Source organism: Mauremys mutica, chromosome 5 (assembly GCF_020497125.1).
Source record: "Mauremys mutica isolate MM-2020 ecotype Southern chromosome 5, ASM2049712v1, whole genome shotgun sequence".
Lineage (NCBI taxonomy): Eukaryota > Metazoa > Chordata > Testudines > Geoemydidae > Mauremys > Mauremys mutica.
Window position 1 is genome coordinate 31,591,582 of NC_059076.1, and position 15,623 is coordinate 31,607,204.

The 15,623-nt window shown below is 40.5% G+C and overlaps 1 protein-coding gene across 1 annotated transcript in view; it reads right to left on the reverse strand.

Moving 5' to 3' along the window:
• ANK2 (ankyrin 2) overlaps positions 1-15,623 on the reverse strand; it is a 568,692-nt gene that overhangs the window by 144,995 nt on the left and 408,074 nt on the right. The window contains exons 8-10 of the mRNA XM_045018048.1: positions 10,920-11,105; positions 8,017-8,115; positions 6,703-6,801 (exon numbers count right to left, since the gene is read on the reverse strand). Of these exons, the coding sequence (XP_044873983.1) occupies positions 6,703-6,801; positions 8,017-8,115; positions 10,920-11,105 (384 nt within the window). The remainder of the gene's footprint in view (positions 1-6,702; positions 6,802-8,016; positions 8,116-10,919; positions 11,106-15,623) is intronic.

Below are 15,623 nucleotides of genomic sequence, written 5' to 3' on the forward strand. Positions count from 1 at the left end.
ACTCAATGAGTTAGTGCTGTTACTGTTTTCTGAGTTTTTACTGTTTTCTGAGATTATATTGGGAGATCCCATCACAATGGTTTTATTATAGGAAACCCATTATAATCTTGCTATGTTGGAAACCCTTTTCTGATCTATCAGGATGCTCTATGCCAGGGGTCGACAACCTTTCAGAACTGGTGTGCCAAGTCTTCATTTATTTACTCTAATTTAAGGTTTCGTGTGCCAGTAATATATTTTAACATTTTTGAAGATCTTTCTATAAGTCTATAATATATAACTAAACTATTGTTGTATGTAAAGTAAATACGTTTTTTTAAAGTTTTAAGAAACTTCATTTAAAATTAAATTAAAATGCAGAGCCCCCCAGACTGGCGGCCAGGACCCGGGCAGTGCGAGTGCCACTGAAAATCAGCTCACGTGCCGCCTTCAGCACACATGCCATAGGTTGCCTACCCCTGCTCTATGCTTATGAAAGGAAATGTTATTCCTTTCACGATGTTTTCTTCAGCTTGTGGATCCTTCCTTACTCCTCCTCTCCTCGCAGTCTCATAGCTCTCTGTGACCAGCCTGTCAATTTTCCCAGCTCCATCTCAGACTCTTTTCCTTTCCATGATCTCCCTCCACCGCAGATGGGTTACAGCAATTTTTCCCCTCATTTAAATTTCCCCTCATTCCTCTCAGTCTACTACTGGCATCACTTCTACCTTCCGCCCCATATCTAGATATGGAATCCCGTGGTATCATTCTTATTCTCCATCATAACAGGCTTCCAATCCCTGCTATCTTTGATACTAAGTTGCAAGTCCCAGAAGCTGTGCTAGCCTCTCTGTTACACAAAGGTGACTCTCCGGAGCACAGAAAATGTAAACGAAGAAGGTGGCATGGCTCAGTAAAAAGACTGTCACTGTCAGGGCTGGCTCCAGGTTTTTTGCCATCCCAAGCCAAAAAAAAAAAGGCTGGAGTGCCGCCTCTTGAAAAGTGCCGCCCCAAGCACATGTTTAGAACGCTGGTGCCTAGAGCTGGCCCTGGTCACTGTTGATGAGCGCCACAGCTTCAGTGTCAAGGACAGAGAGCCTTTGTTGGGATGAATTTGTTTAATGAGACTAATCCAATATTGAAGGTTTTGGTTTCAGTTCAGATGAAGTGGGATTATTACTATTTATTTGTATTCTGGTTGTGTCCACACTGTGCTAGGTACTGTTTACTCACACAGGAGAATACTGTCCCTACCCAAATGAGCCTGCAACTGAAGCTAAAGTAATTGGGCTAACATTTAATCAGAGTTATTACGGGAGAATTTGCTCATCCATCTTCATGAGAATACTGATATCATGTAGCATGAATAAGGGAACACCATCAGCTGTCAAAGATGTGTGAATAACATTGTATGAAAAGGTAAATAAAGTACAGAGAGAGAAACAAAAGGCCAACAAAACCCCATGTTCCTGGTGTTCCTTCCCCACCCCACATTTTCATTAAAGAACACTGAAATAACAGTGAAAACTATACAAACACCCATTCTCCAAAAAATATCACCAGTAGAGCCTTTCATGAACCAGAGTTGGATTTCACAAATTTCCTAATTTGGAAAAAAAGCTGAGGAAAAAAAAGTTTAGAAATTGTTGAAATGTTTTGTATCAACATTTCAAAAAAAATTGTTTTCCTATTTGAAATGACTTAATTTAGACATTTAAGATAATTAGACTTTTAAGAGTTTTTTAAAAGGTCAAAATCAAAACGAACCATTTCAAAATTATCAAAACAAAATGTTTTGGTGACCTAAATTGAAAACAATTGTTTTTTAGATTCATGAAAATTTTTAAGATTTTGACTTTTCATCACAGTTTGGGATAGGAAAAAATGTTGAACTCTTAAAACTATTCAGTATGGGGCAGGCATTTCCCACTCAGCTCTAATCAGTCTTACCAGTCTCTTTACTAACAGTACAGTGACATGTCACTGTAGTAAATATATCATTTGCATATCTCCAATGTCACTATCCTTTTATATCAGAGAAATGCATTTTAATAGAAATCTCTTTTCTGATATGCCAAGTATTGCCCCCTTTTTAAGGCTAGGATTATTTCCCCTGTAAACAGTCATTGAGGGAAAGGTTACGAAGTCTTTTTATAACAAAACTGGAATTAAGAGTTGCCACCTGATTCTTCCCTTACCCTCCCAGATCACATAACCCCCTTTTAATCATAAATTTGAATTGCCATGGACTTTTAGACAATCATCATGTGCCCATCAGAACCAAGATAACCCACCATCTGTACAATCATTTCTGAAACCAATATTCATATATCATGAGATCTTTTCATTATATGATATTTTAGAAGTCATAAGTTTTCTTATCTAAAACTTTGTCACCTAAAATGTTAGGTGACAATTTGATGTCATTGCACCCATTATTCATGTAAGGTTTTAGACAATATATTCTGCCTTGTAATGTTTTAGTCATACAATTTTTATGATAAGAGGTTTTATCGTCTAAAACATTAGATAACAAATCTCATGACAAACATCATGATCTAAAGAGAACTGCTTATGACTAATGATGTTAATTAACAAAAATATTCCTGTTAGTAAGCTTTGCAAGTAGGCTATATTTTAGATTTTGGAATTATCTGTAAGTGGGTTAAGTATCCAAATCACATTTTTTAAAGAATTTATTTGCTAAAGAGGTCTGGAAAATGGCAAGATTCACTATAAATTTCAAAAAGGGATTGTTTTTAAATGAGTATAACTAAGGATACAATTTGGTCACAGAGGTTACAGATTCCATGACTTTAACAGTCCTCTGAGACTTCTGCTTCAGCCCCAGCCGGCGGGCTCCAGCTGCCAGCCTCACAAGGCAGAGCTCCAGCTTCCATGATTTACGGTTTATTGCCCATGTCCTACCTGTGATTTTTAATAACCCCTCCACCCCCATGCCAAAATCTTAATCTTAATTATAACTCATCCACGTAACCAGAAGATTTATTTGCAAATTCTCAGATGGTTCTAAACTCTAGGAATAAGTGCTTTAAGCTTGGATAGGACACATTATATTAGCTATACATAGGGTGACCAGATGTCCTGATTTTACAGGAACAGTTGCGATATTTGGGGCTTTGTCTTATATAGGCACCTATTCCCCACCCCATCCCGATTTTTCACACTTGCTGTCTGGTCACCCTAGCCATACAAAACTAAGAGATTTAATCCTGGCTTTAAATAGAAATGCCAGTGCAACTTTAACTATAGAGCTGTGAGTGTGCAACCATAATTTACTATTTTTTTGAGAACTAGGGTTTGTCCATTTATTTAAGACAGAAGATGAAAAAACTCCCAGAGGGATCAATCCTAGAAAACATTTTCAAACATAAAAAGCTCTAATGAGACAATTATAATGTGTCTGTTGTGCAGCGTATAGAGTTCTTAAGACTCATTTAAAATACATTAAACTAAACCTTCATTGTCCTGATGTATGCATCACCAAATGCCACATAGTGAAGAAGATCAAAAATAAAAAGAATGACATCAGTGAATACTTCCTGGGCCAAAGTGCTGGTTCTAATGTGATAAAGAACTCAAGTATAAAGGTCAGAGCTTCCAGAACACAGAACAAGCATCCTAATGTATTTCATTCTGTTGCTTCCCATTTTTACCCTGCATTGCTGGAGAAAGATAAGCTTTCCCCAGGGGAAATAGAAAGGAAAGTATGGACAGACAAGTGTGTTAGTACCAAGTAGGAGGCAGAAGTCTTTCCTTTAAAATGCAAAACACATGTATGCATGGCACGCGACACACAACCTACCTCTTCATTACCCTACACACTCACAGCCATAGCAAAGCACAAGGCATGCGGACAAAGCAAAGGAAAAAGAAAAAAAGACACCAAGACTATATATAATGCTGGCATGAGGACATCATCACAGCGAGACATCAACAGACAAAATCAAAGCTCTGGAATCTCCCACACTGTCAAGTGCACACAGTCTTTTAGCAGAGAGAATGTAGACTATTAAAGCAAGAAGAAGCTGCTGAGTCTGCGCAGGTCAGAATGTGTGTACTTGGTGATATTTCTCAGATTCCATCCTTGTCTCTGACAGCTGGCAGCTTTGAGCTAATCTACCACCTGATGAGGGGTGATAAACGGAGACAATGGGTGGTCTCCTAAAATTAGATCTTTTGATACAAACAGTATGTGGTCCTGTTCCTCTAGTTTGGTTTAGAACAGAGGTTCTCAAACTGAGGGTCAGGACCCCTCAGAGGGTTGCGAGGTTATTACGTGGGCGGTCGCAAGCTGTCAGCCTTCACCCCAAAGCCCGCTTTGCCTCCAGCATTTATAATAGTGTTAAATATATAAAAGAGTGTTTTTAATGTATAAAGGGGGTCGCACTCAGAGGCTTGCTATGTGAAAGGGGTCATCAGTAAAAAAGTTTGACAGCCATTGGTTTAGAACTATGCTTTGATCCGGCTGGTGGAACTGTACTTTGAGTCCACAAAATATGAGATATAACTCTCAAAGAGAATCATAAGTTTCTTTTTACATCTATTTTGGGCCAACTTTTCCAAAACAGATGCTTAAATTTTGAACACAAAATGTCCAGGGGTCTGTACCTTTAATTCAAAACTATAATTGCATGCACGAAATGGGCCATCTGCACGCAATTGCCCAACTTGTGCATGTACATGAATATCTTGTGTACGGTGCACAGTTAGCTGTTTGTGCCTTCGTTTGTATATTGTATGCATGTATTTTAGCCACTACTTTTGGAGAATCTGGCCCTCTGTGAAAGGCAGCATTTTCCCATATGAGGTGTAGTAAAAAACAGAGATGATTTTCTCTTCCCTACAGAATCACAAATCAAATACTAATCATACAATCATACAATTAATTCAATTAAGAGATCATCTCTACAGCCTTTGTAGCATATGAAGCAATAAAAAGCTGATTTAATTAATTAATAGCCAAAGTGAAGCAGAAGGGTTGAGTCAATCTCAAGAGCTGTTTATTGTGTGCACTACATGCTAAAAAGCAAGAAAGATGATTAGGACTATACAGGTTTTGAAATGAACTGTCACTGCCACTTTCTCAGACCTTCCAATGCTATCACACTATTGGTGAGATAGACCCAAATCAAATACCAGTCTCCAAACATCCTCTAAACTTTCAAATGGTATTGGAAATCCAACCCTGGAACTGAATGCAAATATCCCCTATATTTATAACAGCCCAAACCAAAAACTCGAATTCAAAACCTAGAGCCGTGTATTAACATTGCAGCTTGAACCAGTTTTTAATTGTGGGCATGGCTGAGATTAATAACTAAGTGGATCAAGGCTTAAAAATGAACAGCTCTTTAAGAACAGGTCAATTTTTCAAGGAGCGACTTGTGTGAGAAAGAAGTGATCAGTTAGCACAAGGAGGAACATCTTCAGAGGTCATTCAAAAAATTCAATTAAAAAAAAATCCCATCATGCACTCAGAAGCTGGTACATAAGTATGTTAGATCTCAAAAGAGGTAACTCCAATCAACAAAGGGGCAGAGTTAAGCCATAGGAGTGGATCAGGAAGGAAATTGTGATTTAGAGTGACAGTTATCTCTGTGATTCCTCCATACTCTGTGGGGAAGCAACCTGTTGCTGGTACAGACCAACAATAAATTATTTGCTTCTCCAGTGCTGACTCAGCTCTGCTGGCTAGCGTGTTGCGAGCTGAGCCAATACTTCAGACCATTTCTCAGCCTTGCCCACCTACCCCTTGCCCACTCGAACAGAAAGAGAAGTGTAGTGGTCCCACAACGGCTGTTTTCTGAGGCAGCTGAGGGCAGGGGTTGTTAATGAGTTGTAATAATCCATAAATCCAGTGTCCCTGTTCAATCTGTGATTTTTAGTGTATACCTCTATGAATTTAAGCTCCCAGGCTCTTCTTTTGAAAGTGTTGTGCTGGTTTCCTTTGAGGATGAGGACTGATAGGTCAGATATAAAGTGACTGCTTGGTGAAAAGTGTTTACCCACATGTCTTATCATTTTTCAGTGTGAGCTCATTCGCGAGGGTAGTGATTGTCTAGTTTCACCCACATAGTTGCTACTGAGGCATTTAGTGCACTGGATGAAGTACACCACACATTGTGATAGGTATGTGTAGGACCTCTGGATCTTGAAAGGTGTGTTGTGGGGGTGTTGATCATTGTAGCAGTGGAGAGATGTCTGCAGGTTTTGCATCTGTTGTTTTGGCAGGGTCTGGTGCCACTCTGAGTTGGTGTGCCCTGGTCTGTGGGGAACTTGCTTCTGATAAGCTTGGAGAGTTATTTGAAGGCTTGAACCCCCTCACCAACAGAAACTGGTCCAATAAAAAATATGACCTCACCTATCTTGTCTCCCTATAAACACAGATGTAAGATTCTACATGTGCAAATAGCTGCATGGAATAGTTTTATGGAGTTGCCTTTGAAAATCTGACCCACAATATCAAAAATGGCTCAGGGTTATTTGTGAGGGAAGAATGTTCACTATTTTGGGATTGTGTTCAGCTGAGCATTTTCTCTCATGTGATATGTAATAGCTGCATCTAAAGTCTCACTTTCAGAAGGGAAAGAGGCAATCTCTGAAGCTGAGTTTGCCTATCTATGAATGTTGACATTCCAAGCCTCCAGCTAAAAAAACCCAAGAAGTGATAACATGATATTCAGGGATAGAAACACTCACCCTGGTTTTGGCATCGATCTGCCCTCCACGATCCAACAAAAGCTTCACCATGTTTGTGTTTCCCCTTTTGGAAGCCACATGCAGTGGGGTGATTCCATTCTACACCATGAAAAGAACAAACAAAGAGCATGATGGACTTGAAAGTGTATAATGGTGATGCCTTTGCGTTTGGATCACAAAAAGAGGAACATCAATACAGTATAGAAGATAAACAAGCATGTTCTTGAGCATCAGAGCTAGGTGCACATGTCATTTGAGATACTGATCTTCTAGTGTTTGGGTTTTCTTATAGACATGTATCTTGATTTACTCTTAAGTAACAAAGAAGCACATTCGCCAAAACACCAAACATCACAATCACACTGTAAGACAAAACATATATCAGACCCCAAATTAGTCAATATTCACAGCACACTTATGTATTTAAATCACTGCAACATACACACAACATGGTGGTTCAGATACAAAGGAAGCTCATTAGAATAACAGAAGTCAGTGTCAAAAAACAGGCCCTAATTAGGCTGGAAGATGGTGTTTAATATTTCATTTTCAGCAAGGATGCCCTTCGCGGCACATCAGGTGGGAAACTCTCAGAGAAAATAAGAGTGTACATTAGTGAGGATAATAGTATCAGCATGAACATGAAATCCTTCTGAAAGACATTCCTCATAAAGCAATTCAACAAGGCTCTGGCAATGAAAAACGAAACAAAAAATTTCCTAATCCAGTGGAGATAGCTATAGTAATGCACATGTTAATTAGTTGTTAAGTGACATAGAATAGTAAATGGACTGTATTAGCTAGTCCTAAGGTTGCGGTTTTTCATGCAAAGATGGCTTTCAGTTAATCGGTACCTTTATTCTGTTTTATATATTCACAATATATGTTAATGTATTGATATGTTCACATATAATAATATTCTGGAAAGGTAAATAAACTTATTCTGGTAAATCTTAAAAACTAAGGAGACAGGGCAAAGCCAATGAATAATACTTGTTTTTATAGCATGCCTGACTGTGGCAAAGACTCTTAAATGAGGGACACATGAGTGTTTGTATTCTGGACATCCTCAAGGGGCCCTTTTACTTTCTAATTGGGAATAACTATTTGTTTGCTTCTAAGCTCACAAGGAATGTGCTGAGTTGCCTTGAAGCACTCTTTAGACATTTATGCAAAAAAATATCTTTAGGTACATTCTGAAATTTCCTCAGCACTTCACTTTCCACTCTGCTTTTGATTAGGAATTTTAAGCAAAGATACACTCCCACATCTACTGACTGTCTCATCGAAGAAGAAAAAAGGATTCGTCCATACCCTGGCTGTGAAGTCCACTGCAGCTCCTCGGTTGAGCAGAAGTGTCGCCACATTGACATTTCCATAGTGTGCAGCTATGTGCAAAGGTGTGAAGCCGCTCTACAAAAGGAAACAGTCCTAGTTAGGGAACACATTTCTTCAATTCTATATGATCAGCGTCCCCAGAGAGCTTCTGATTTTAACAGCTTTCGGCAAACAAATGTGTTATGTTACTCTAACCTCGCACACCTACAATATAGCATAGGGTCTTGAACAGAGAATGAATGCAGTTTTTCCCTACTGTGGATTACAAAAAGCTCTTCTTTCCCATTCATTTCTTGGTCATTTGTGTTATTTGCTATTCCTCGTGAATCTATGCTGCTAACCAGAAAGAGCTGGTCAGACTCTGTCAGAGAAAACATTCAAACAAGTGTTTTTCTCCTCCTTTCCACAACACTGAAGCACAGCTTTCTGCCTGTCCTGTTTTGTTGTTGGGTTCTTACTTTGCTGATCTTCTCTTAGAATGGCAAATTTCAGCATGAGAATGCCTTTTTTTGTATGGGAAAGCAACACATGTTCATATTGTATTGAACGTATCTTCAAGGCGTGTCAAAATACTTTACTTATTAGACAGTAGAGTTTAATGACCACAATATTCTATATGTATATTAAACCCTGTGTCCTGAGGGATCCCAAAGCACTTCCCGAACAGTATAGTGACCGAAAAACAAAAACGCCACTAAAGTGTAGCCACAGTGTAGTGGGCTAGAGTGTGACTGCTACTTCTGCCAGAGTACAGAATGCTGCACAACAGTGTAAGATGAGGTAATTTATTTGAAATACTGATAACAACAAACTTCTAGTTTTATAAAAAGTTCCAGGGAATCTTTAATGTTCACGAGAAGCAGATCAAATCTTGTTCTTTTAAGATCTCCTCTGAAAGGCCTTAATGTTGCATATATTCTGTCCTTACAACACTGCATCAATTATGGAAGTGAAATGTTTTCTGTTTCTGAACATACTGTATTCTAAATCAGATTCCATTTTTTTAGAATTGGGATCAGCATAGTAAACTGTTCGTCCATTAGCAAACCATATTCAGATGTTACATATTTGAAACAACTTTTTTCCCAAAAGACTTTGTTCCCAAAAGCACTCCGCCTATTATTTTAATCTCATTCCATTTACTTCAATGTCAGCCCCAAGATTAAAAGGGTCTGCATCTGATGAAGTGTGTTTTAGCCCACGAAATTTATTAGTCTCTAAGGTGCCACAAGGACTCCTCGTTGTTTTTGCTGATACAGGCTAACATGGCTACCACTCTGAAAAGGGTCTAAGTAGAATCAAACACTATTTAATTCATGACCTTGTTGATAGAGTTAGGCTACCAAGAAAATACCTAACAACTCAAGACACTTTTGCACACACATGCATCCAAAATCCATCTCCTCCACCTCGCAAAACTCCCAACTGACTAAACAAAGGCATTTGAAAACACTACTTAATGATTTGAATCTTGAAAACAATCCCTTCCCCTCAAGGTTGGTGATACTTTTAGGGTTGATATCTGAGTTATAGGCAGTTGGTGTGGCAGACACATCATGCCCGACAGTACTGCTTTCAGGGTTGGTACTTCCAGAATTAACATGAAACACATGATGGTGCCTGCTGTGCGTAAGTTTTGATTATGCAAGAATATACCCACATGGATTTCTGAACATTCTGTTAAAACAATTTGTCCCATTCTACTGCTTACTCCAAATAAAAATATGATTTGAACAAATATTCTTCTTGGAGGGCACTATTTTATGTATTAAATGTTTGGCTTTGATACGTTGAAAATGCATACATGTGACAGGTTAATTAACTATTTTTTGGTGCATGAGGAATTTATCCCCTTAATGGGTTTAGATTTTTTTAAACAGATTCAAAACACTTTGGGCCAAGTTACACCTATGCAATCTCACTACGGTTAATGGGGTGGCATGCATATAACCAAAGACAGAATCTTTATTGTCTTGGCATTTGACTTTTGCCAGGATTTTGGATTAGCCTGACGCGTCGATAGTTTTCATTTAGTTTTGACTAATGAATGCTTTTGCATAATTAATTTTACTGAGTTAAAAAATGTATCCATCCATCTACCCCCATCTCTAGCCCTTAACTCTTTTTGACCACATGTGACATCTCTAATTTACCTCAAGACAATGACACTCACAAGCTGGAGGAAATTACAAGACAAAGGCAGAACAAAAAAAAAGTTGCTGCTTTACAGATACTGTCACTGGCAGGTATTTAAAAAAGGTCCTTACGTTTCACTTTTAGTGCTAAATAATATAGAAAAGAAATATGGTAGCATAAGGAAGAGCAGTAACCACTAATTAGCAGAAAAAGTTAATTAAAATATTTGTTGATCTCGGTACCTCAGTTGTTCTATTCACCATCATCTGATGCAGCACGGTTTGGAAAAAAAGAGGAAAAATATTACAGATCATCCAGGAAAAGGAAAACAAAGTTGCTTGTTGAAATGAGTTATGTTGTTGTTATGGGAAAAGCCACTCAAACATACATTAAACATTAAATACAATCCATGCACACATGGGCCACAAACCAGTATCCTATTTAATTGAAAGAACTCAGTAATTCTGCTTCCATTCTTGTTTCTTCTTGATCGTAAATAATGAAAGAGAACAGATTTTAAAGGGATTTACATGATGTGTCAAAAAGTACACAGCCCGTATTTATTGTGTCCTGCACCTATACACTGCAAAAGCAGATGTTTTATTGGTGATACTGGTTTTAGCAACTTATTTACCACAGAAGTTACTTTTAATTCTTATTTTAAAATTATGGAATGAATGTCCCTTTCCCAGAGGCACCCAGTCATGTGACTACCCCAGGCCTCCAAAACAAAGCCTTTTTACCTTGGACTGAACATCAGCATTGTGGTCATTTTGGAGCAGGAGTGCTGCTGATTTTGTATCATCTTTCCTGGCAGCGATGTGCAAAGCTGGCAGTCTCACTTTCCCCTTGGTGTCATTCTCCAGGAGGATGGCCACTGCCTGATTGTGTCCCTGCTGTAGTGCAACAGCTAACGGGGTGAAGCCATCCTGATAGAGTGGAAAACAAAATATACTCCATAAGGAGAAGGGCATATATCAACAATCCCATAAGTACTGTACACACACAGGCACATGTTAAATGTATACAGCAGTCAACTTCAGCCTGTGGGTTGTGACCCCCAACATAATGGCCAGCAATTGTCAATGGCACAGGAGTCACAAACTTTATCTCAAACATGTCTTCAAACACCTGTGACGCGCACTTAGTCACTTCAAACTGGTCCTTTTCCAGTGTCAAGTACATTCCATATAAGCCATTGCATTGACTCCTATGGTATCTCCTTTAATGCTCACCATATTTAAAAGCATCGTGCATCAAATGATTCTGGAGATATACTTGCAAGAACAAATGGTCCGTTGTTGGCATTGGCATGAATAAGATGGAGAGCCCCTCTTAGGTGCATCTTACAATACACCTCACAATATACCATTTTTAGAGAGAGTGTCTCAGGTTCTCTCATCTCCAGATACATTTATTGTTGTTCCTACTAATTCTCCAAAGTTACATGCTGCTTGAGTGATTCAGTCAGATAGCTGGATGTCATTTATTGACTCTGATCCTAAGCAGCAAAGCATCACAATAGTAGTACTTTCTGGAAACAAAATTTCAGAAATAAATCTTTTTTTTCTTTTGAGTACATTTCTAGTTTTACTTTAAAATGTTCAGTCAACAAAATGTGTCCTGTTCTGCTAATGCTTAAACATAATCAGGTCTGACTATTACAAATATTGCTGCTGCAGTCATTCCTCCAAGTGGAAATAATTTGGCTTCATTATATAAGCAAGCAGAGATAGGGGAAGGGGTATCCAGCAGAGTGTGGAACTTTATGTTTCTTTTCTAACCTAGTAAAATATAATTTTCAAAAGTGTCCAGTCTTGGCAAGACTTTGCTCCCATTGACTTCAGTGGTAAAACTTCATTGTCCTCAATGAGGAAACTTCCATTACATCAATGGGTACAGACTTAGGCTAATGCTGAGTAATTTTGAAAATCCGTGATTTGGGTCATGGATGGATGAAGCGATAGGAAGGAAGACAGACAAGGATTAACTGAAAACAGAAGCATTGGGAAAGGCATGGAGAACAGGAAGTTACCATGACCAGGTGAGAAGGTTCAGTTACAGTAACTCCTCGCTTAATGTTGTAGTTATGTTCCTGAAAAATGCTACTTTAAGAAAAACGATGTTAAACAAATCCAATTTCTTCATAAGAATGGAGGGGTTAGGTTCCAGGGAAATTTTTTTTGCCAGACAAAAGAATATATATTATATATACACACACACACAAATATACACAGTATAAGTTTTAAACAAACAATTTAATACTGTACACAGCAACAATGATTGTGAAGCTTGGTTGAGGTGGTGGAGGAAGAGGATGGGATATTTCCCAGGGGATGCCTTACTGCTAAATGATGAACTAGCACTCGGCTCAGCCCTCAAGGGTTAACAGATTGTTGTTAATGTAGCCTCACGCAATACAATGGATGGAGGGGAGACAGCATGACAGAGAGAGACAGAGACATACACCTTGTGTGTGAAAGAGAGACGCACATTGCCCCTTTAAGTATGCTGAGCCCACTCTAAGTACATTGCCCTTTTAAGTAGATCAGCAAGTTGAGAGAGCAGCTGCTGCCAGCAAGCTCCCTCTGTCCTGAGCCCTGTCATGTCCCCATCCCCCCCCCGCTCTATGGAGATGGGGGCAGGGGGAGGGGGACACCCTGACATTAGCACCCCTCTCCCTCCACAGCAAACAGGAGGCTCCTGGGAGCAGCTCCAAGGCAGAGGAGAGGAACAGCACAGGGCAATGGTGGGGGAGGGACAGCTGAACTGCCTGGCAATTGAAAGCCTGCTGGGTGGCTGCCGCACAGATAAGTTAGGGGAGCTGATAGGGGGGCTGCTGATTCACCCTGGTTCCAAGCCCCCAGCAGCTAGCTCCAATGGGCTGCTCTTTCTGCAAACAGTGGACAAAGCAGGTGGCTGCCAAACAAAGTTATAAAGGAGCATAACACAACCTTAAACGAGCATGTTCTCTAATTGATCAGCAACATAACAATGAAACAAAGTTAACTGGTATGACTTTAAGTGAGGAGTTACTGTATTTACAATCAGAAAGAGGGAAAAAAGCAGACTGATAGATTTGGGAGAAACAGAGTAATGGGGTCAGGAAAGAGAAGAATTTGGTTGGCTTGGGAGCAGGGAAAAAGAAAGATGGAATAGTGAGAAAGGGGAACGTCAGAGGCAGTAAAGGCCTGAACCTGTTCAGATATTTGAGGTTTTGCCCAGACTCACCAACCCAGGCATGCACCCCACTAATCTAATACCTTTCACTCCCTTCTGTGTAAAATTATGAGTAGACTTTGAAACAGCTACACTGTTATAGCTGCTTATTCTCAAGAGACTACATTCTGTACTGGGAATTAAAATGGGAGAACAGCTGAAGAAACAGCTGAACCAGAATAAGATTGGGACTACATTTGGTAGTGAGATGGCTTTGCACAAGAGACTTCTCCCTCTGGAAACTTGAGAGCAAATCCTGGATTAGGGGGGACACAGTCTGGTGTCAGTCACTACAGTCACTGCTCCTCCCACATGCTGGGCAAGGGGCAGCCCCATCCCCGACCCCCCAGTGAGGCTACAGCAGCAGGGGAGGAGGCCACATGTGATGGCAGCCCCCCACCCCGGCACCCACCACAGGGGAGGCGAGGAGGCTTCCTGGACCTGAGAGGGGCCCTAGGAGCATGTGCATGACAGTGGTGCGGGGTGAGTGTGCTGCCAGGGGGGAGAGGGTGGCCCCTCCCCCAGAGCTCACTGCTGCCAGCGGGGAGAGGGCTGGGGGGAATCCTCCTCCCTGGCCCCAGTCCCGGGCAGCCTGCCTGCACTCCAAATTCATCCCCAGGCCTGCCCCACCCCAGGGCCTGCACCCCTAGCCAGAGCGCTCACCTCTCCACACCCCAAACCTCTGCCCAACCCTGAGCCTCTCCCACACCCCAAACCCCTCATCCCCAGCCCCATCCCACAGCCCTCACCACCCCCTGCCCCAGCCCGGAGCCTGCATCCAGCACCCAAACTCCATCCCAGAGCCTGCACGCCAGACCCCCTCCTCTCACCCAAACTCCTTTCCAGAGCCCAACCTCTCACCCCTTCTGCACCCAAACTCTGCCCCAGAGCCCACACCCCTCCTGCACCCTAATTGCCAGCCCCAGCCCAGGGCCTATGCCCCAGACCTCCTCCCCCACCCAAACTCCCTCCCAGAGCCTTAGGCAGGTGGGGGCGGAGTTTGGGGGGGGGGGAGATTCTGGGCACCACCAAAATTTCTACAAACCTGCCACCCCTGTACATTTGTAAAGTTACACTTTAATGATAAAGAGATTGCACTACACTACTTGGTGAATTGAAAAATACTATTTTATCATTTTTACAGTGCAAATATTTGTAATAAAAATAATTATATAAAATGAGAACTATACACTTTGTATTCTGTGTTGTAATAGAAATCAATATATTTGAAAATGTAAAAAAAAATCCAAAAATATTTGATAAAATTTAATTGGATTCTATTGTTTAACAGTGTGATTAATCACGATTAATTTTTGAGTTAATTGTGGGAGTTAACTGTGATTAATTGACAGCTCTAGTTTTTTCCCATTGGTGGTAACCAGCAAGAATCAACACACATGTGGGAGCAGGAGGGAGCACAGTCCACTCCCTGGGTGGACTAGCCTTCTCTGCTGGAACTATCATCTTGGGAACCCTTCCAGGGGTTGAACTGAGCATGACTTCACCTTCCAAACCCCAGAAAATGAAATTGGCCTTTACCAAGTTTAGAATGCAGAAGACAGTCAGATATAGAATCCTGGATCCAAACCTATCTATGAATTCCAGGGATATTTCAATCCACCGCTTGAGATCAGGCCCATCTGTAGATTAACTGTAACTGTACTGGCCTCCAGATCCCCTAAAGTAATGAATTTACAGCAAACCTGATCACAAAAAATGGAAAGCAGTTCTGTGGAGGACTGAAAGCTGGTCATTAAGAACTTTTAGCTAGGCTTAGACCTTGAGAGTCCCAAAACCCTGTTGAGATTTGGAAACATTGTTTCTGCCAAGTTGCCTGGCAATTGCACAGGATTTCATATTTCAGAAAAGCTGCAATGGTAACACGATCTCCATCAATGCAAGTCACAGAAAGGATAATTTTAGGAGCCATCGTCAAGTGATACAGTATCTACTGAATGAAGGGATAGTAAGGCAGCTGTTTGGCTATAGCAACACTATTCCAAATCAGTTCATTGGCCAAGGTAACCCACAGTGGGTGAGTTTCCATACTGACTGGAAGAAAAGTAACAAGTGCACACAAAAGAAGGAATGGGTTAGAAGAGGAATGAAAATGGGGGGAGAGGAAGGTTTCCTTTTACTGTTTCACACTGCACAATAGTTATATATGAAGAGAACAGTAATAAAGTTGACAGGCTTTACAGAACAACAGCTATCCACTTAGTTTTCTG